The sequence below is a fragment of the Pipistrellus hanaki genome, assembly GCF_964339955.1.
Source record: "Pipistrellus hanaki genome assembly, chromosome: 1".
In the NCBI taxonomy this organism is placed as follows: domain Eukaryota; kingdom Metazoa; phylum Chordata; class Mammalia; order Chiroptera; family Vespertilionidae; genus Pipistrellus; species Pipistrellus hanaki.
Genome location: NC_140503.1, coordinates 40,439,447 through 40,459,423, shown reverse-complemented (window position 1 = coordinate 40,459,423; position 19,977 = coordinate 40,439,447). Strand labels below are relative to the sequence as shown.

At 55.4% G+C, this 19,977-nt stretch overlaps 1 protein-coding gene across 1 annotated transcript in view; it reads right to left on the bottom strand.

Annotated features, from left to right (window-relative positions):
- The window catches only part of ITGA11 (integrin subunit alpha 11), a 117,741-nt gene that overhangs the window by 16,425 nt on the left and 81,339 nt on the right, over positions 1-19,977 (bottom strand). Inside the window, exons 12-20 of the mRNA XM_084886727.1 lie at positions 19,711-19,859; positions 16,153-16,293; positions 15,694-15,897; positions 14,051-14,181; positions 9,709-9,875; positions 8,268-8,410; positions 6,735-6,845; positions 3,260-3,345; positions 2,070-2,277 (exon numbers count right to left, since the gene is read on the bottom strand). Of these exons, the coding sequence (XP_084742853.1) occupies positions 2,070-2,277; positions 3,260-3,345; positions 6,735-6,845; positions 8,268-8,410; positions 9,709-9,875; positions 14,051-14,181; positions 15,694-15,897; positions 16,153-16,293; positions 19,711-19,859 (1,340 nt within the window). The remainder of the gene's footprint in view (positions 1-2,069; positions 2,278-3,259; positions 3,346-6,734; positions 6,846-8,267; positions 8,411-9,708; positions 9,876-14,050; positions 14,182-15,693; positions 15,898-16,152; positions 16,294-19,710; positions 19,860-19,977) is intronic.

The window sequence follows — 19,977 nt, the reverse complement described above, 5'->3', positions numbered from 1 at the left end:
TTTGTATGTTTTTGCATTTTGTGTACGATGTGTGTGTGGTAGACAAACACATCTGCATTTGGCTGAGGGGGTGCTCTCCTTGGCCAGACGGTGGGGTTTGGGGTGGGAAGACAGAGGGGAGGCTGGTCTCCAAGCCGTGAGCATCTTCTGGCTGGGCAGGCGGCAGCATCTGTGGGGGAGCAGGCTGCAGGCCAGCCCCACACGCCACCGCGTGAGTGTGGACACAGCCCTCGACAGAACACATTTCCCAGGTCTCTTCCTTCCTCACTGCCAAGCCCTCTGTGCCACAGAAACAAAATCCCTCGATTCCTTCCCCCACGGCTGTGAACAGACACAGGCTTATGAAGTCTGGGCCAGGGAAGCGGAAAACGGTGGCTGCAGGTTTGGGGCTCAGTTTCCCCTAAAGAGACAGCTACAAAGCCTCTGGGCAGAGGAGGCTGGGGAAGACCATCAGACGGCCCTCATCTCAGGGCTGTGAGGAGGCTGGCGGTGGGCCTGGCCGGAGAGGGCCTGAGTCTGGGGCGGTGCGGGCAGCGGGTCTGCGTGGGGTGAGGACAGAAAGGCACTGACACCTGGTCCCCCACTCCGGGCTCCACGTGGACACTCTGAGACCAATGAGAACAGAGACTGTATCTTCGGGGACCTGGGACACCCCGGCACCACCGTGACAACGATGTCTTAGTTTAACTCAACAGACAGGTCTGGAGGGTCTTCTGTGTGTCCAGCCCTGGCCCAGCCCTGGGGACACATGTGGCTAAGTCAGGGCACTTGCACCCCGGAGTTCAGGGCTAGCACAGGGCAGCACTGGTGATTTTCCTGGAGCACATGCATGCTGTGCCCAGAGCTATGCGGGGCCTCAGTGGCCGTGGGAAGGAAGCCCAGAGAGCGTGACACGAGGACACGTTTGGTCCTGAAGAGCAGCTCAGGAGCCACTACTAGCTGGGTGGTCCTGTTCAGACCATTCAACCGTTCTCTATGCCTCTGTTGCCTCCTCTGTAAAATGGGGATACTACCACCACCATCACCACCATCATCATCACTATCACCATTATCACCATTATCATCACCACCTCTACCTCCATCACCACCACCTCCACCATTACCACCACCATCACCACCACCATCACCATCATCATCACCACCACCACTACCATCACTACCACTTCCACCACCACCATCTCCATCAACAACACCTCCATCACCATCATCATCACCACCACCACTACCATCACTACCACTTCCACCACCACCATCTCCATCAACAACACCTCCATCACCATCATCACCATCATCACCATTACCACTACCACCACCACAACCACCACCACCACCCCCATCACCATCTCCACCACCACCACCACCTCCATCACCATCATGCCCAGAGTCCAGCACAGTGCCGGGCATTGTAAGTGTCTACTGAGAAGGAGCAGGAGCTTGTTGGGCAGAGGACGGAGAAGCCCCAGACGGGGCACCGTGGTGGGAGGGCCGGGGTGTGAGAGAGCAGGTGTGTGGGAAACAGGCGGTCAATGGGGCTGTAGATGTGGAGGGGAGGGCAGGAGCGGCCGGTGGGGGTGGGGAGCAGGGAAGGGTCTTGGATGCTACAATAAGGAGTTTGGAATTTGTTGTAAAAGTAAGCGGGAACGATGGGAGGTTTTAAAGTAAGAGTAACCTATTCTAATTCTTGTTGGAAGGCCCCTTCTGAGAAAGCTGGGGGTATATGTGCTGGTGCGCACATGCTTGGTGTATGCGTGTTTATACATGTCTGTGTGCGTGAGGGCCAAGGACATGGGCTGAAGGACCTTCCTCCCCATGTTCCTGAAGGGCTCAGACTCCTCAATCCTGGTGGTACACTGCCTCCACCTGGACGGCTGATCCAGGCCCCACCCAGACCAGATCCAGGCCCCACCCAGACCAGATCCAGGCCCCAGCCAGACTAGATCAATGAGAAGTTTGGGACACAGGAGTCTTTAAGCTCCCTGGTGGATTCTAATGGGCAGCCAGGCCTGGAGGCCTCCTCTCCTGCCTCTGCCCTTCGCCTCAGGCAGGCTGGGCGGTCGCTGTGGTCTTACCCTCTGGATCAAGCTGGCAAACTGCAGGTTTGCGGACTGGGAGATGTTGAGGACCGTGCTGTAGGCATTCTCGCCCCTGTTCTCCAGCACGGCCTCCACCGCCACCCGCCGGCGCGTGCTCTCGACGATGAAGACCGTGGTGTCGAAGGACAGCGTGTAGGCGGAGCAGTCCTGCGCGGGCCTCCTCAGCACCCTCTGGCAGTACTCCCTGCGGGAGAGGGACCCCGGGGTCAGGCCGATGGAGGGGGGAGGTGGGACAGACCTTCCTGCTCATGCATCACCTCTCTGCTCAGCCTCTTCCTTTTGGCTCTGGCTGCCGGGAAGCTCGGAGCTAAATGCAGAGATCATTCTGATTATTAGCTTAGCTCAGTGGTCGGCAAACTCCTTAGTCAACGGAGCCAAATATCAACAGTACGATGATTGAAATTTCTTTTGAGAGCCAATTTTTTAAAACTTAAACTTCTTCTAACACCACTTCTTCAAAATAGACTCGCGCTAGGCCGTGGTATTCTGTGGAAGAGCCACACTCAAGGGGCCAAAGAGCCACATGTGACTAATGGCTTACATGCTTAGATATTTGCTTCTTCATCCCCCTACAAGGTTTGAGTGTCTATTTCCATTTTTTTTGTGTATGTCATAGTGTATATGTTTTCTATTTAAACCATCTCATAGTTGTTTAAAAATTGAGCACAAAAAATTTGAAAACATAAATTCAAAATAGGATATTGTTCCTTCCTCTTCCTTGGAGGCTAGTTTGTGTCTCTCAGGGGATTGCAGGCCCCTCTGCTGGTCTCCTCAGCCTGGGGCTCACGCAGCCGGTCCGTGAACCTTAAAGGTCACCTCGTCTGGGATTGGAGGATGAGGTCCTGGGTCTCCAGGGCCCTGGCCTCCACCTTTTGTCTGTTTTGTAGTATGGGCTCCAAGGATTCCTTTATCCAAATGAATTTTGAAGAGATTTGATTAGATTAACAGGTTTCATTTTACACAGTAGGCAACTGAGGCCCAGAGAAGGAGGAGACTTGCCTGAGGTCACACCGGAGTTAGAGGCAGAGCCTGGACTAGACCCAGGCTCCAAGTTCAGTGTTTGATCCATGCTGCGTATGAGAAGGAAATGACCAGGGCCCCGGCATTCCCAGCTGCACCAGCAGGAAGGAAGGGGAGAGGGGGTAGGGGCGGGGAGCCAGACTCACATGGCTGTGGGCAGGTCACTGCGGGCATCCAGCAGGAGGTCAGGGACACAGTGCTCGTCCTCGTTGCAGCCATTCCAGAAGGGAACCTGGGCCGGGAGAGCCAGGGGATGGGGGTGGCTGGGTGGGAACCCCACAGCCTGGAGGCCACGTCCCTCACCCCACAGCACACCAGCTTCTCTCTCCACTGCACTAGACATGGGCTTTGTCTTTTCTGCCCTTTTCAGACACAGCACTACCCTTTCTCATGCTTTTGCATAGATTTCCCCTTCTCTAAAAGATGGCTCAACACTCAGCTCCTCCTGGGTCCCTCTCAGATCTCAGCTGAGCTAGTAGCACAAAGTACCCCCTTCCCCAGCAGGTCAGCTCCAGCGGACATGCACTGGTCTGCTTCTGTGCGAGCGGCTATCCTAGGGCTATCGGGTGAGGAAAACACAGATTCTGCTCTCAGCTCCTGGGGAAGACGGGTGTGTGAACAACTAATTCTAGTGTGAAACGTGCAAAAAAGACATCTGTGTGACGAATAGAAGAGGCAGAGGGAGGAAACAGTTATTTTGTCCTCTAGATGGTCAGAGAAGGCTTCAGGCGAGTTCTGAAGGATGAGCCAGTTAGCTGACGAACCAGAGGGAGAGGACAGTCTCAGAGAAAGGAGGAGCCTGCGCAAAGGTCCTGAGGCACGAAGCAGCATGGGGAGTTGGGGAAACGGTGGATAGTTTGGTGTTGCTATGGCAAGGGGTGGGGGAGATGGACAGATGGGCAGGGGCTGGTTCCTAAGGGCCTTGGGGTCATGCCTGACAATGGATAGGACCCACTAACTGCCTTTGTCAGGGAGTGAACTGCCAGGCCTGCATCCTGAAGGCCCCTGCTGGCCTCCAAGGGTGGATGAACTTGAAGAGTCAAGAGCAGAGGCAGGGAGACCTCGGAGGTGATGAAATGTTCATGAAGGAGGTGATGGCGGTGCCAGTGTGGTAGAGGGTGTGGAGAGGAGAGAACAGGTCATGGACCTCAGGGAGGGACCAGTAGGTCCTGGCTCCCAGGCTAAGGGAGAAAAGGTCCAGGATGTTGGCGGAGTCTAGAAAGATGGCTGCACCATTCGCTCCTAAGTGGAGGGGCACTCTGGCTTAGGGGCACATCCGGTTTAGGGGCGTGCTGAGCTTAATGTGCCCGTGCCCATCCAGGCAGTTGGATACTCAAATCAAGCCCATGAGGAGCAGCAACTGTCACTCCCAGCCCAAACCCGGGGCGGGGAAACAGGTGTCACTTAAATCCATGAACTTTTCTCAAAGGCGAGCTCTGGCCTTTATTAGACCCACATGCTCGTAGTTTAGACTCATTCCTATCAAGCCCGCCCCTCGGTTTCCCCATCCGAGGATGGAGAGGGATGAAGAGGAGGGAGGGGAGGAGGAGGATTTGCAGCCAGAAGCAGGCACACTGTAATAGCGCCAGGAGAGAGGACGGCAGAGCCACAGGAAGTTGGGCAGAGAGGTGATTCTGTGAAGGACAGAGTTCAAGACACTTTGGTGGCCTCAGGGGCTCCATGTATTCCAGCGGCCACACCGCTTAGGTGAGTTCAAGTCTCCAGTGACATAGGTCCCGCCTCTGCCAGCGTGCTGTAAGGAGTGTGGAAACGCCATGACAACCGTCAGAAAACTCCTGTCCAGTTAGTTCATTAAAAAGGAATACTTTAATGTCACAGCAGCTGAACTACTCAATTGTATGGAATGGCTCATTCCCCCAAGAGGTCAGTGCCGGGTGTTTAGCAGAAGCTAAGACTGCAGAAGAGTGATGAGAAGAATGTTGCTAATTTATTGGGGGCTAGGCGTCCAGATGAACAGGATTTCCAGAAGCTTCGCTGCTTTGCAAAGCCCTCCGGAGTGTGCCCCAGACTGTCTTTACCGCTCGATTTTTCCCTTTTCTTCACATATCTCTTCACCTTGCTGTTTCCCACCCCCTGCCATTGCTCCTGGAGAGAAGCTCGTCCTCCTCAGCTCGGCATATCATCCATCACATCCAGTCAGAAGCCACCTCCTCCGGAAGCCCCTCTACCCTATCATCTGACTGCCCGGTACACTTCCTTGGAGCTCTTGGACCTGGCTGGTGACCTTTGTCACCAACTTGCACCGAGATCACCGAGTCAGAGCACTGAGTAGCCCATATGCTTCCACGTGTGTGTGTACAGTGAGTGACACACAGTCATATGCTGTCATGGCTTCATAATCACTGCGATGGGGAAAACATTGATGACTGAATGTGCCCAGCTTGCCCCCTCACTTGGCTCTGCCAGTCCAGTTCTCTCCCTCTCTACTGCATTAAAAAAAAAAAAATATATATATATATATATACATATATATACATATATATATATATATATATATTTATTTATTGATTTCAGAAAGGAAGGGAGAGGGATAGAGAGATAGGAACATCAGTGATGAAAGAGAATCATTGATTGGCTTCTTCCTGCATGCCCCACACTGGGGATCGAGCCCGCAACCAGGGCATGTGCCCTGACAGGAATCGAACTTGGGAACCTTGAATCCGCAGATTGAGCTCTTTCCACTGAGCCAAACCTATAGGGCTCTCTACTGCATTTTCAGGCAGTCTCTCTTGCGTATTTGTGACTCAGAAGCAGGAGGGGTGGGGGAAGCGTGAAGGTTGAGGGTCGGGCGGCGGAGTGTGGGAGGTCTGGGAAGGGGTGGATGCCGGAGGAGCTGGGGACTCGATGGCGGTGAATGGGAGCAAAGAGGGGATTTTCAGAAGTGATAGTATCAGAGAAATACATGTGAGAGCGTGAGTTGAGTATCTGAAATTTTGTTTGCCGGCTGGGTTCTGTGCAGTCATCTCAGAGGCCAGACCTCACAGGTCACAGTATCTTGAGAGCTTTGTGGTCTGTTTCGAGCAGGTCTGAGACCCTGAAGTTTACACATTTGCCTGGATTCCCAGCGCAGCTCGGACAGAATTGGTACCTGTTTGACATCTCCTCTGAGTGGGATGTGTAAGGAATGGCAGATGGCAGGGTGACTTGTGTCAGACTTCAGAACATTCTGATGCCCCTTGAGCCAGGGGTTAGGAAATGTGGGTGAGGGCGGGGCCAGAGCCCCGGATGAGGCGAAAGCACCTGCTTTTGGGAAGGGTGTCTGCTATCAGCCAGTCATTCAACAAGCCGCAGACCAGGCACCCTCGGGCCTCCAGTGCCCTCACCTGTAAGGGAGGCCCCTCAGGTCCTGTGACCCACTCAGTGCTCACTCACTCACCCTGTGCTGGGATGCGGGGCCTCCAATAGGAGAAGGCCTGGTCCTTCCCCTCAAAAGATGGTTCAGCACAGGCCACAGGGGGCGGGAGGGAGCGTGCTGCGGGTTTGGGGGCAGGTGCAGGGGAATTCCTTTGGGGCTGTCTCCCCTCTCCGCTCCCCCAGGTCTGGAGGCAGGGGCACAGCTGGGGCCTGCACCGGGGTTGTGTGCCCTGTGCCGGGACGTACCGAGACTCTGAGGGTAGTGGGCCAGCCGTCGTCCAGCATGGGGCCGTGGTCGGGGTCCTCCAAGGAATACTCCACTGAGAAGGCCACTGGCTTCACGTAGTCAGCGGTGTCCTGTGCGGGAGGAGGGAGGGCGGGTGAGGGCAGAGGGGGCACCGTTCCTGGGCCGGGACCTCTGAGAGGCACGTCACCTCCCGGAACCGGAGGGCAGTGCCCCGTGGGCCCTCAGCAGGAGGAGCGGGGCCAGGAGCTGCCGTGGGGGCCGCAGCTGGAGAGCGTGTCTCCTGGACAGGGCCCTGGGCTCGGCCTGTGGCCACCTGGCTGCCTGGTGCCTCACCAGCTCCTGCTCCTCCTTCATGGCCGGGCACCCAGCTCCCAACACCTCCACCTCCGGGCAGCCAGGCAGCACCCCTTCCACATCCTGTCCAGACCCATCACCGCCACCGCCACGGCCACCACCACGGCCACCGCCACCGCCATGTGGCTCTCAAGCTCCCGGTTGTGTCGGAAGCCTCTCAGCACAGGCAGCGCTGGGACAGGGCTGGCTCAGGGCGTTAACCCATGAAGGAACAAGCCTGGGGCCAAACAGGCGTGGTCCCGGTTGGTCTGTATAGGCGGCCAGAGGGATGCTTGGAGGTCCTAAAAAATCTCCCTCAGAGAACCCTGATCCTGACACACATGGCTTCTTTGTATGAAGGCCTTGGCTCCCAAACTGGAGGTGCTGCCGGATGCCGGGGAAGGGGGAGGGCGGTTAAAACACCGAGTCCCACCCCCGGAGTTTCCGAGTCTGTAGGTCTGGGCTGGGGCCGGAAGATGTGCATTTCTAACGAGGTCCCCGGTGCTGGGATGCTGCATCCCCCCTTCCCAGACGCCCCGTACACCGTGACGCCCGCTGCCAGCACATCCGCAGAGGCGCCATGGGAACAGACGTGGGGACGTCTCACCCCCACGAGCTTTCCGGACGCTGCCCGCTGCCTCCTGGGCCAGGGGGCTCCTGTTTGTGTCCCTGAGGCTGGCGCTGTGGCCTGGGGGCTTGGAGTTCCTTTATCCGTTAAATGGGGCACCAGCCCCTCATGGGTTCTCCCTCTCTGCCAGGCTGGCCTCTCCCTGTCCCTCCTCCCAGCGTGTCCGCCTCACTGGCCTCCCCTGGTCTTCATTTCCAGCCGATGCTCGCTTACTCTTTTTCCCCCAAGCCACGGTCCCTGCCGGCTGACCCCTCTCCTTCCACCAGCGCTCACCGAGCGCACCCTCCACATCACCCCTGCTAAAGAAGCAGCAGGCGCCTGGGAGCTGGGAGAAGGGGTTTCGGGGGAGGGCACTGTCACTGGTAGGTGGAGCGTCCCAATGGCCTTTTCTCTGGGGCCTGAGTAGGGGGTGGCCACGGTCTAGGGCACTGCCCGCCGGCTGCCCCCTGCGGTCTCCGCTGGCACCAGCCGAGCTCTCTGGCTTCCTGCGGCAGCACCCCCGTCCCAGCCCCGGGCCCCTTCCTGTCGGAACTCCGGCTCTGCTAGCGGGGCTGCAGGGCGTCAGGCTCACCAGGACGTGGAAGTTGATCCGGTCGCAGTGCTCCCGGCCGGAGGAGAGCAGCACAGCCCTGTTTGTGTATCGGTCCCCACCCTCGTCCAGGTGGGCTCGTGGCGTGTACCGCCGCTCATCCATGGTGGCGTTGTACCTGATGCCTGGAGGAGGGGGAGGGCGAGACCCTGAGGGCGAGGCCACATTTCCACCCAAGGCTGTTTGCCTCTCGTTTAAAACAGCCCCTGGAAGGCAGCCTCCTCCAGGGAGCCCTCCAGGCTGGCCCGCACAGAGCTGCCCCTCCCCCTTCAGGAGCCCAGTGTGGGCAGGAAACTCCCGCGCAGAGAGCAGGCGACGAAGGAGAAAGGAGAAAAGAAAGGAACCGAAGAGAAGAGGAAGGCAGAGGGGGAGGAAGGGAAATGAGGCTGACAGGGAGGGAACGTGAAAGAGGGAGAAATGGAGGGCAAAGTGAATGCAGTAGGAGGAGAGGAGACAGAACAAGGGTCAGGGTGATGCCCATGGGAGCCCCTCCCGGATTCTACACACCCTCCCGCCTCTGCCCTTTCTCTCCCAGCGCTCACCCTGGCTCTGGGATGCCGGCAGGTCTGGCTCAGAGCCTCTGCAGGCAGCAGGCCCCCTCACACTAGCGGGGGAGCTGGCCAGCTCCCACCAGCTTCCCTCCACTTCCTCCAACTTCAGACTCTGATCTGGGGTTGAAGTCCTACAGCCCCTCCCCTTCAGCGAGGCTGATCTTTCGCGAATTCCAGGAAGGCCCAGGCCCTTCTGGGCGCGTACATCCTGGCATCTTTCTCCTTCCCAGGTCGCAGCTGGGAGAAAGGCACACCACCAGGCCAGGCTCTGTTCTCATCTCCCCCGGACACCTGTTTCTCCTTCGTCTGGGTGGCCCTGCTCCCTGGCTGAGAAGCTCTCTGTAGCCCCCATTCCTGCACGGCCCGGCCTGGGTCCTAGGGCTGCCCGGGCCCAAGGCTGCCCTGAGCAGTGTCTGAGCCCAGCCTTGGCCGGAGGTGAAGTGATGGACCCTCAGAGGCGCCCCGCCTGCTGCAGGCTCACACCTCCTCCTCGGCAGAGCCCGCGGCTGCAGGGTCTCCGTCGCCTGATCTCTGTCCCCGCTCCCCTCCGGGGTCTGAGTGGCCCTGCACCCCGGCTGACTCCGTGGCATTCGCACCCAGCTTACTCCACTGCTTCCAGTCCTCTGTTCTGATCCAAACTGCACCCCTACCATCTCCTTCTCCTCCAGGCCTTTCCTCCGGTCCTCGCTGTCACTGGCATGCTACCCCCCCTGTCCTCTACAGCTAGAGCGTCCGATGGGCATCTAGCAGCCATCAGAGGCGGCTCTAGGTGTGACCTGGTACTTTTACCCAGCGAGAGCACAGCTTTTGAAACAGAGCAATCCCATCGGCCATGGGGGGGGGGGGGGGGGGAAGGGGAGGGGCTGGTTTACCGACGGTGGCCGTCTGGAAGTGCGGCGCCAGGAAGACGGGCGTGAGGCAGAGGAAGGCGGCCAGGCAGGTGGCGTCCCTGCCGCTGCGCTTGCAGTCCCAGTGGAAGATGTTGATCTTGGGCGGCTCGAAGCGGAGGCTGGCGTTGACCTGGATCACGGGGCGGGACCTGGAGAGGAAGGGCGGCAGCTGGGGTGGGTGGGCCCAGGGCGGCCCACTGTGACCTGGGGGCAGGCGGAGAGCAGAGGGGGGTGGAATACGCAAAACCATGCCTGGCGGGTGAGGCCGTGTGTGGGGACGGTGCCGTGGTAGAGGGGACCCTAGTTGTGGAAGAGTTGGGGCAGAACAGGCTCAGCCACCCCCTGGCTCCTTGAGGCAGCTCTTCACTGTTTTCCTTGCTGCGGACCTCACTGACTTCCTTTGGCCTCCCCGTCGGTCGAGTTTAGAACAGTGGATTCTAACCCGGATAAACGTCAGAGTAATCGGGAGAGCTTGAGAAATCCTGTGCCCAAGTTGTACACAGAATCCGCACTGCCATGTCTTAAAGCAGTGCATATATATATATTTCAGAGAGGAAGGGAAGAGAGAGAGATAGAAACATCAGTGATGAGAGAGAATCATTGATCGGCTGCCTCCTGCACACCCCCTGCTGGAGACCAAACCCGTAACCCAGGCACGTGCCCTTGGCCAGAATAGAACCTGGGACCCTCAGTCCGCAGGCTGACGCTCCATCCATTGATCTAAGCCGGCTAGGGCCAGTGCTTCTATTGGGTGGGCAGCTAAGTAATTGCGGGTTTCACACATATATGGCTTCAGTTGAATTTTTAGGTTTGCAGACGTAGTACAAATGTAAAACACATTTTGTTATTTGATAGTTGGCTATTCAGCTGTTAATCAGTAAAAAAAGTTTTTTGATCTGTTTTGTAGTTTTCGTTTGGTGTTCGTTGAAAAATGGAAAATCAAAAGGAACATTTTCGTCATATTTTGCTTTTTTATTTCCGCAAAGGGAAAAACGCATCGCAAGCTCATAAAAAGTTATGTGCTGTTTATGGTGACGAAGCCTTAAAAGAACGGCAGTGTCAAAATTGGTTTGCCAAATTTCGTTCTGGTGATTTTTCACTCAAAGATGAAAAACGCTCTGGTTGTCCAGTTGAAGTTGATGACGCCCTAATCAAAGCAATAATCAATTCGGACTGTCACAGTACAACACGTGAGATTGCAGAGAAGCTTCATGTATCACATACATGCATTGAAAATCACTTAAAACAACTTGGCTATGTTCAAAAACTCGATACATGGGTTCCTCACGAACTGAAAGAATCACAGTTAACGCAACGCATTAGCAGCTGCGATTTGCTAAAGAAACGTAATGAAAATGATCCATTTTTAAAACGACTGATAACTGGCGATGAAAAATGGGTTGTTTACAACAATATCAAGCGGAAAAGATCATGGAGCAGGCCAGGTGAACCAACTCAAACAACATCAAAAGCTGATATTCATCAAAAGAAGGTTTTGTTATCAGTTTGGTGGGATTACAAAGGAATTGTCTACTTTGAACTCTTACTACCCAACCGAACGATCAATTCTGATGTCTACATTGAACAACTAACGAAATTAAACAATGCAGTTGAAGAAAAGCGGCCCGAATTGACAAATCAAAAAGGTGTTGTATTCCATCATGACAATGCAAGGCCACACACATCTTTGGTCACTCGGCAAAAATTAATGGAGCTTGGTTGGGATGTTTTGCCACATCCACCATATAGTCCTGACCTTGCACCATCTGATTACTTTTTGTTTCGATCTTTACAAAACTCCTTGAATGGTAAAAATTTCAATAATGATGATGATGTCAAATCGTACCTGATTCAGTTTTTTGCTAATAAAAACCAGAAGTTTTTTGAACGTGGGATTATGATGCTGCCTGAAAGATGGCAAAAGGTCATTGATCAAAATGGGCAATACATTACAGAATAAAGTTATTTAGTTCCATGAAAAAATTGTCTTTGATTTTCTTTTAAAAATCCGCAATTACTTAGTTGCCGACCCAATATATTTTAACACTGGCATGTCTCTTGGGGGCCTGGGAGACTGCAGACCTGATTGACAGGTGGGCACAGATGCCGCATTTCTAGCAAGTTCTGGGGATTGCTGCTGCTGTTGGCCCCTGGACCAGACTTTGCAGGGCTTGGTGTGAGAGTCCAGCATGCAGCCACAGGAGGGACCCATTCCCTGTCCTGAGAGTCCACACCGGTCCACCCGGCACCGCCCGTCCAGGCAGCCATGGAGACACAAACATACTCTTCCTCTGGTCTAAGTCAAACCTACTCCGGGAAGGAAATGCATTCCTTCCAAACTGTGCGTGGGTCTGAGAAGAAGTAAGTGTAGTGGATGTGATGCTTCAGAGTTTCTGCGTGACTGTCTGTGCTAAGACTCTGCTCTTTGTAGCATATGGGGGGGGGGGGCGGGTGCTGTGTACTTGCTGTGGAGTGAAAAGGGTGGTTTTGAGTCTTGGCTCTGTTAGTTCCTGCAGAGACCTTGGGCAGGTCATGTGACCTCTCTCACGGGAATTGTAAGAATCAGAGCAGGTAGTGAGACAGTGTGGTGTGCAAACATAATAGCTCCTCTCCGTGGTTCTCAAACTCAGCTATCCTTGGGAAACAAACACTGGGGAGTCTTTAAAAACTATTGTGGCTGGGCAAAGCCTGGGCAATGAAAGATTTAAAAGCTCCCCAGGTGATGCTAACAGGCAGGCAGACTGATGGGAGATCGTGGGGCCTAGTCTCCCCAATGGGCTCTGCCCACAAGCCCATCACTGCTCAGGCGGCCCTTCCCGTGGACTCAGAGGCTAGAGCTCCATCAGTCCTTCCTGTTGGGGTGTGTATGCGCCCACTTTGTTTCCTGTAAAGCACTTACTTAGTTCTTAGTTTCGCCCTAAGGACCCGCTAGGCCACATGCACACCTTAGCCTGGGTCTTGGTCACCTGTCTTGCTTCCTGACTGGAACCAATACAGTGAATACCTTTACCGTCTGAGCTGCCACCTCCAACGACCTAAGAGCCCCCACAGGGTTCGAGCAGACTGTCACAGAGAGCCGGGCCGCTCCCACAGAGACCCTGCCTCCTGCGCTGCCCGCGGGCCCGGGCCACCGCCTGGGAGTGCGGGCAGCTGGAGCTCGGCCATGGCCAGTGGGGGACATGAGGAGCCCGCAGGTGCCCTGCTCCCCCCATGATGCTATTGCAGGGAGTGGAGGTGGCGATCCCCTCTGGAGAGACAGTGAGAAGATGCCAGGCCGAGCCTGCAGAGTTCTCCACAGTGGTCACACGCCCATCACAGGCCGCTGGACCGGCTGGTTCAGGGTTCTCCCGCTGCAGTGTCCTTCACCCTCACGTCTGGGGCGGAAGCCCTCCCGCCCAGAGCATTCACGCCTGAGCTTCAGCTGTCTGCTAGAAAAGCTGGCCTCACACACGGCCCCACGGGAGGGAAGAGTCTTGAGGCCCAACAGTATGTCTGCTCCTCCTTTCCCACCCTGCGAAGCCACACCATGGCCGGTTCAATGCCTCTTTCAAGTTGTATGGAAAATGTGGCTGCATTTATAGACCGTTATATGAAGGCGGAAAAAAGTTCAAAAGGGATAGGCCAAAATGTTAACAGTGGTGACGTTAAGGTGATGAAACGGAGCGCTTTATTTACTTTACAAATTTTCCTTAAGTTACCCTATTTATGATGAAAAAAATCTCATATACAAAAAAAGTTCAAATTAAAAAAAATTTTTTTCAGCTCAAAAAGTAGCCACCACATGGCAAAATATACAGGCTTTAAGAAAGCTTTTTTTTTTTTAAGCTGTAGACGTCTGCTAAGGAGAGAGACTGTGTGCAGACAGACGGCAAATGTCTAGAGTCTAGACTCTAGCAGGTTGGTGCAGGAATTAGGCCCCGGGAAGGGAGACAAGTAGTGCGAAGGGCTTTGGAGAGAAGTGATCTCTGTATTACATACAGTCTTCTCCCCAGCGGAGGAGGGAGAGCTGTTCCTTTAAGGAGCCTGAGAAGCTGAAGCCGAAGAAATGCCTAAGGAGCCAGAGCGTGTAGGGTACATTCTAAGAGGCGCTTTTTGACACCCAGTGCCCCAACATCTTAGAACTCCACTGGGAAGAGGGGCTGGGACTTTGACATAAGGTAGTCGTTCCCTACAAAGACTTGTAACCGCCACGGGGGAGGATCAGGGGGAGTTCGGCTGACAATGGTTACAGAAGGGGACCCGGATCCCCAAGCACAGCTTTTAAACCCCGTGTCCGCTGTGACTCTCAGGAGAGCCAAGAGTCAAGGAAAGCGGAGGGACCCACCACAAGATCACAGCGCCGCCCAGGGCGCCCACCGCCAGGTCCACGAGCCCATCTTCGTTGAGGTCCAGTTGCCCGTGGAGGCTGCAGCCGAAATACTGGAGGCCAGGAGCCAGCTCCGAGGCAGCGATTCTCTAGGGAGAGGGACGAGAAAGCTGGGACCGGACACTGTTAGACCGGGGGTGGGGGGGGGGGTGGAGGGGGCCCTACCGGGCAAATACAAGTGGGAACCCCAAATGGAGCCTCCAGCCCAAAGCTCTCTCCTCTCCTGGTCTGTGCTGGCCCCTGAAATGCCTGCCTTTAGGTCAATGGTTCTCAACCTTCCTAAGCCGCGACCCTTTAATACAGTTCCTCGTGTTGTGGTGACCCCCAACCATAAAATTATTTCCGTTGCTACTTCAGAACTGTAATTGTGCTGCTGTTAATGAATCGTAATGTAAACATCTGTGTTTTCCAATGGTCTTAGGCTAGGGGTGTCGAACTCAATCAGAGAAGGGGCCAAAATCTAAAATCCAGCCTAAATCGTGGGCCGAATGGTTTACTGAACAGTCATAAACTGACAATGTCATAAACTGACAGCGGAGTGCAGTGATGACAGCGCGGTGCGGGCCACATTGCAAGGCCTGGCGGGCTGGATTTGTGTTTGACACATGTGTCTTAGGCTCTACACAGCAGTGGTTCTCAACCTGCGGGTCATGGCCTACAGGTTGAGAACCGCTAGCAGGGTCACCTAAGACCCTGATATTTACATTACGATTCATTCCAGTAGCACAGTTACAGTTCTGAAGTAGCAACGAAAGTAATGTTATGGCTGGGGGTCACCACAACACGAGGAGCTGTATTAAAGGACCGCGGCATCAGGAAGGTTGAGACCCACTGCTCTAGGCTGTGCCTTTGGACTAAAGCATTGTGTCTGAGAAGAGTTCCCCAGGAAGTGTAAGTCCATGGCACCTGGCGGGTAACCCATCAGTATCGCAAACGTGGCCGATTAGACTGTCTCCCTAGTAACATTAAGCAAAGAAAACGACCCTGCAGGGACAGGACCTGGAGTGGGTCCCTTCTGAGGGCCGAGAGCAAGGTGACCGGCCTGAAGCGTTTCTGGAGAAGAGCCAGCCGGATGGGAGCTCTCCGCTGTGTCAGGTGCACAGATGCGTGTGGAAAGGGTGAGGTCCGGCCGAAACTGGTTTGGCTCAATGGATAGAGCGTCGGCTTGGGGACTGAAAGGTCCGGGGTTCGATTCCGGTCAAGGGCATGTACCTTGGTTGCCGGCATATCCCCAGAAGGGGGTGTGCAAGAGGCAGCTGATCGATGTTTCTCTGTCATGGATGTTTCTAGCTCTCTATCTCTCTCCCTTCCTCCCTGTAAAAATCAATAAAATATATTAAAAAAAGAAAAAAAGAAAGGGTGAGGCCCGGGTCCTGGGGCTCTGCTGTGGCTGCTGAGATGGAGGTACGCAGGGAGAGGTGCCCACAGGGGTGATGTGGAAGTCCCCGGAGGAAAATGTGCCCGGTTCACCATTTGGACACAGGGCAAGTAGAGGCAGGAGAGGGATCCTTCCCGGGATGAGGACCCAGGAGACAGCCTGAGCCGATGGCTGTGCAGGAGCCAGTAGGACTGGAGGGCCCCGCGCCCCGCGCTGGCGCTACCTGCTTGGGCGCCCTCAGGAGGCTGCCGCGGAGGCCGTGGAAGATGTAGACGGCCCCCGCGTGGTTGTCCTCCAGCGGGGCTCCCACCGCCACGTCGTTGTAGGAATCCTGATTGAGGTCGCGCACCGCGACGATGGAGGCCCCGAAGCGGGCGTTCTGGAAGCTGTGGGAATCCTGCAGCGTCCCATTGTAAACAAACCGGCTCTGGAAAAGCGGGGGCAGGGAAAGGCTCAGGGGGCCTTGGCGAGGGCCCCCGGGGCCATGACCCCTCTGGCCTGCAGCGCGTCCCCTCTCGCCGCTCTCCCCAGCGGCCCTCCTCTGGCTACAGACGCCCTCCTCGGCCTGGCTCAGCAGCAGCGGGCATGGGCCTCTCCCGTGACCCAGCTTTCCTCAGGGGAACCAGGGCGAAGGCAGGGACCAGGTGCCCCTGGGAGGCCGCCCGTCCCCCCAAATCAGTACCTGTCTCAGGGTGTAGACGTACACCCGGCCTCGCTCCCGGCCCTCGCTGAAGTACATGGGGGCGCCCACCAGCAGGACGTCGGTCACCCCGTCGCCATCGATGTCCACCGCGGTGATCTCACTGCCATAGTAAGAGCCTATCTGCGGCACAGGGGGAGCGGGGGCTGGGCTGCCGGGAGCCTCGCCTCGCCAGACAGACCGCAGCCTTTGACTCGGAATTTAGGGTGAACACACCAGAAGGCCCTCCCCTTCTCACGCCACTCTCCCTTACCCCATCCCACAGAGCAGACTGGCCCTGTCAGTCTGTCCTTTCTCCTCCTTCTTCCTTGTTATATAACTCTGCCCCACTCTTCTTTCCAGTGTTCAGTCTTATTGATTGCTATCTCTTCTGTTTGTAATGGACACATTATAATGGCAAAAAGAGCAGCATAACAAAAAGGCCTACAGAAGAAAATAAAGGTCACCCTTTGTCCAAACTCCAGCTGCTGTGAGCCAGCCTTCCAGTGTGTTTGTTCTAGTCTGTTTTCTCTAGGTTGTGTGCCCTGTGTGTGTATGTGTGTGTGTGTGTGTGTATGGTCTATTTTTCCAACCTAGGAACATATTATACATATGGTTGGCATACTGATGGAGCATGAGCATTTGTTATTTTTTACTACACAACATTGCTGATTCTATAATATCCAACATTATGCCTGTGCCAATGTGTTTAATCAGTTCTCTATTGTTGAACACTTAACTCATTTCAATTTTTAATGTCACAGATGACTGGGATTAGCACCGTGCGTGGTGAATTACGATTTCTTTCCAGCTTTGAGCAGTCACTATGTCCCTCTCCCACACCAGGTGCCACACTCCCCACCTCGGTGAGGGCGCCAGCACCCACTCAACCAGGGGGTCCTCCCCGGCCCCACCCTTTGCCCTCTCCCACCTGCAGTCTCCCAGCGAGTCCCACCCACCTGATGTTTGCCGAACATGGCGCCGATCCATCTACTTCCCCGTCTGCTGCTCCCTCCCAGATCGGGCACCATCGAAGGGCCTCCCTGCATCCAGGCCCCTCCAGCCCACTCCACGCGCAGCCAGAGTGGCCTCTAGCCGCTGACCATGCTGCTTCCTTGCTTTTGGGAAAAAGTCCAAACTCTCCGGTGTGATGCTGCTGGACCTGCCTCCCTCCTTCCCCAGCATCTGTCCCCCACGTCTGGCTCCTACAACCCCTCCTGCCACACTCTGTGCTTTCTCTTCTGCAGAAGCCCGGGGCCTCCTCTCCTCTCCCTGCCCCGTGAGTGTCTACCATCCCTCAGGTCACTTTCTATTAGAAGCATCTCTGCCCTTCCCACTCCACTCCCCACAGTGGGTGCCCCTTCTGGGTGCTCCCCTGGCCTCAGACTCCTCCCACCAGCGGCTGCTCCCTCCACAGGTGCCTCGTGAGGTGGGCACTGTGTCTACTGAGTTCCCTCCAGGCGGTGGCGCCCTGTCTGGCACGGGGGGGGGGGGGGGAGGGCACTCAGTAAATGTTTATTCAACCAGTGGGTCACCCAGGAACGGGAAGACGACTTCCCAGGGACAGGCCTGTATGATACACTTTACAGCCTCAGGTTTGCAGGCATGAGCCTCATGTTTCCTGAAGAGAGATCATGGCCCTCTGACAAGGAAGGAGCTGAAGCTCAGAGAATTTGAGTCACTTGCACAAGGTCATGGCCAAAGTGGGCTGGAACTTGGGTCTGTCTAACACCTGAACCCGTAACTCTCCCTCCCCCAGTCACCTCCTGACTTAGGGTGCTTTCAGAAAAAAAAAAAACTATCCTAAAGCGTGAACAGCTTTAAACTAAGGAGAACATAAAAATACAGAAGAGAGAAACAAAAATCACAACCCGGGGCAAAAGATGTGCTTGCCTAAAGTAATTAAAAGGCAGACTGAGAAAAAATAAGGTGTGTGTGTGGGGGGTAGGGAGACATTTGTCTAAATACGTGGCCTCAGCTATGTGGGTCATGATGATTTAGAATCCACTTCATTTAGCTGCCTTCAGCACTGCGGTTTCTCTCTCGGATGTTGGAGGCGGGACTGGGCAGTAAAAATGTCATAAATCCATCAGCAAATTCCCTCCAGCTCTCAGGGTCTAGGCTTGGATTCCCAAAGGAGCTGGCCCTGGGCGAAGTGTGGGTGGAGAGGGCAGAGGCTGGGGGACAGAGCAGGGTCCTGGGTCCACCAGTACCCTTGAGATGCCAAGAGGAATGGTGGGATGCGGGCTTCTTACAGCTGGAGGGTTTTAGGTTAGACCCAGGGAGGAACTTGTCCTCAAGGCGACAGGACAAGGGCAGTAGTAGCCGGTGCCGGAGACAGGGCCGATCCAGGCTTTGTAAGCTGGGACAGTAAGACCTGGACAGGGCCCAGCCTCAGGCCCAGGATGCCATGGATGCTGGATCCTGCTAGTCAGGAGGGGCCGAGGTCTGGTTTTGGGGTTGGGGGTTAGGAGGTGGCACAATGCAAGAGCCCCTCCGAGAGTCCTGGATGCTGAACTTGACCCAGCCACGAACCCACTCCATAACCATGGAAAAGCTATGCTGCTTCCCAGCACCGCAGGCTTCCTCGGCTATTGAAATGACCTGGATCAGAACACGGGGTTCTGATCTTTTCACCACCAGTGACTGTTGTCATAGCTTTCCATCTGCACTCATGACCGTCGGACACGGGACTCTCCACAGCACGGTCTGGTTGTCCGCCACACCCCAGGCGGGGCAGTGGCGTTGGCCGCCGTACCGTTCTGCATCACTAACATTCCAGGAAAAGGGAAGAGGCTGGCGTCTTGGCGAACCCCTGGGGCCTCGAGGGGATGGGTGCACAATCGCTCCACTCCTGGCAGTGAGAAGGTGGCTTAAGGCAGCGTTTTTCAACCGCTGTTCCGCGGCACACTAGTGTGCCGCGAGATGTTGCCTGGTGTGCCGTAGGTGCAGACAAGACAAGAATTTTATAATTTTTCACTATTTTGTTTACTTAATATTTCATAATAAAGTAATTATAAAATACTTTCTTTGTGTTTATTTGATTCCTATTCAAGAGAATTACTTTATATATAGTCAATATAGGCACAGAGTTAATTTTTTTTAACATTTTCTAATGGTGGTGTGCCTCGTGATTTTTTTCATGAAACAAGTGTGCCTTTGCCCAAAAAAGGTTGAAAAACACTGGCTTAAGGAACATGACTGCCTCGCAGGACACCGAGGGACCTGCAGCCCAGGCCGGGAAGCACAGCCTAGATGCTGCTTCTAGCCATGAGCTCTAAACATGAGCAGGAAGAAGCTGGCAGTCGGGGTGAGGTCCATGAAAGGCAGGCAAGCACATGCTCAGCTTCTCCCGGCTGCAGAGGGACCAGGCCTGACTTTCTGGGGCTGGACCAGTTCGCTCTGAGGCTGGTGGGAGGGAGAGAGATGTCCCCCACCCAGGAAGGATGTGTATGGGTCTGGGGACCGTCCTACTGAGAGGGAAGAGAAGAGCTCCAGAGACCCCGCCAGCCCAGCTTTCCCATTGGCCCAGCCCTCTCTGCTCCTCCCTCCCTCCCTTACCTGCTCGCCCCGCAGGGCCTGGTGGATGGTGAGGCTCCGGTTGTTGTGCATGGTGAACAGGATGGCTTTGCCGGTGTGGTTGAACCGGGGGGCTCCCGCCACGTACACCCGCCCCTGCCTGGAGGACACGACCGATGTGACTGTGTACCCTGCCGCAGAGGAAACAGGCTGGTCTCTGGCCCACGCACGGCTCCGCTGTGCGGAGCACAGGCCGAGGCAGGACATGCATTCAGGGCCGGCCGGCCGGGCAGATGCCGTAGCTCAGGG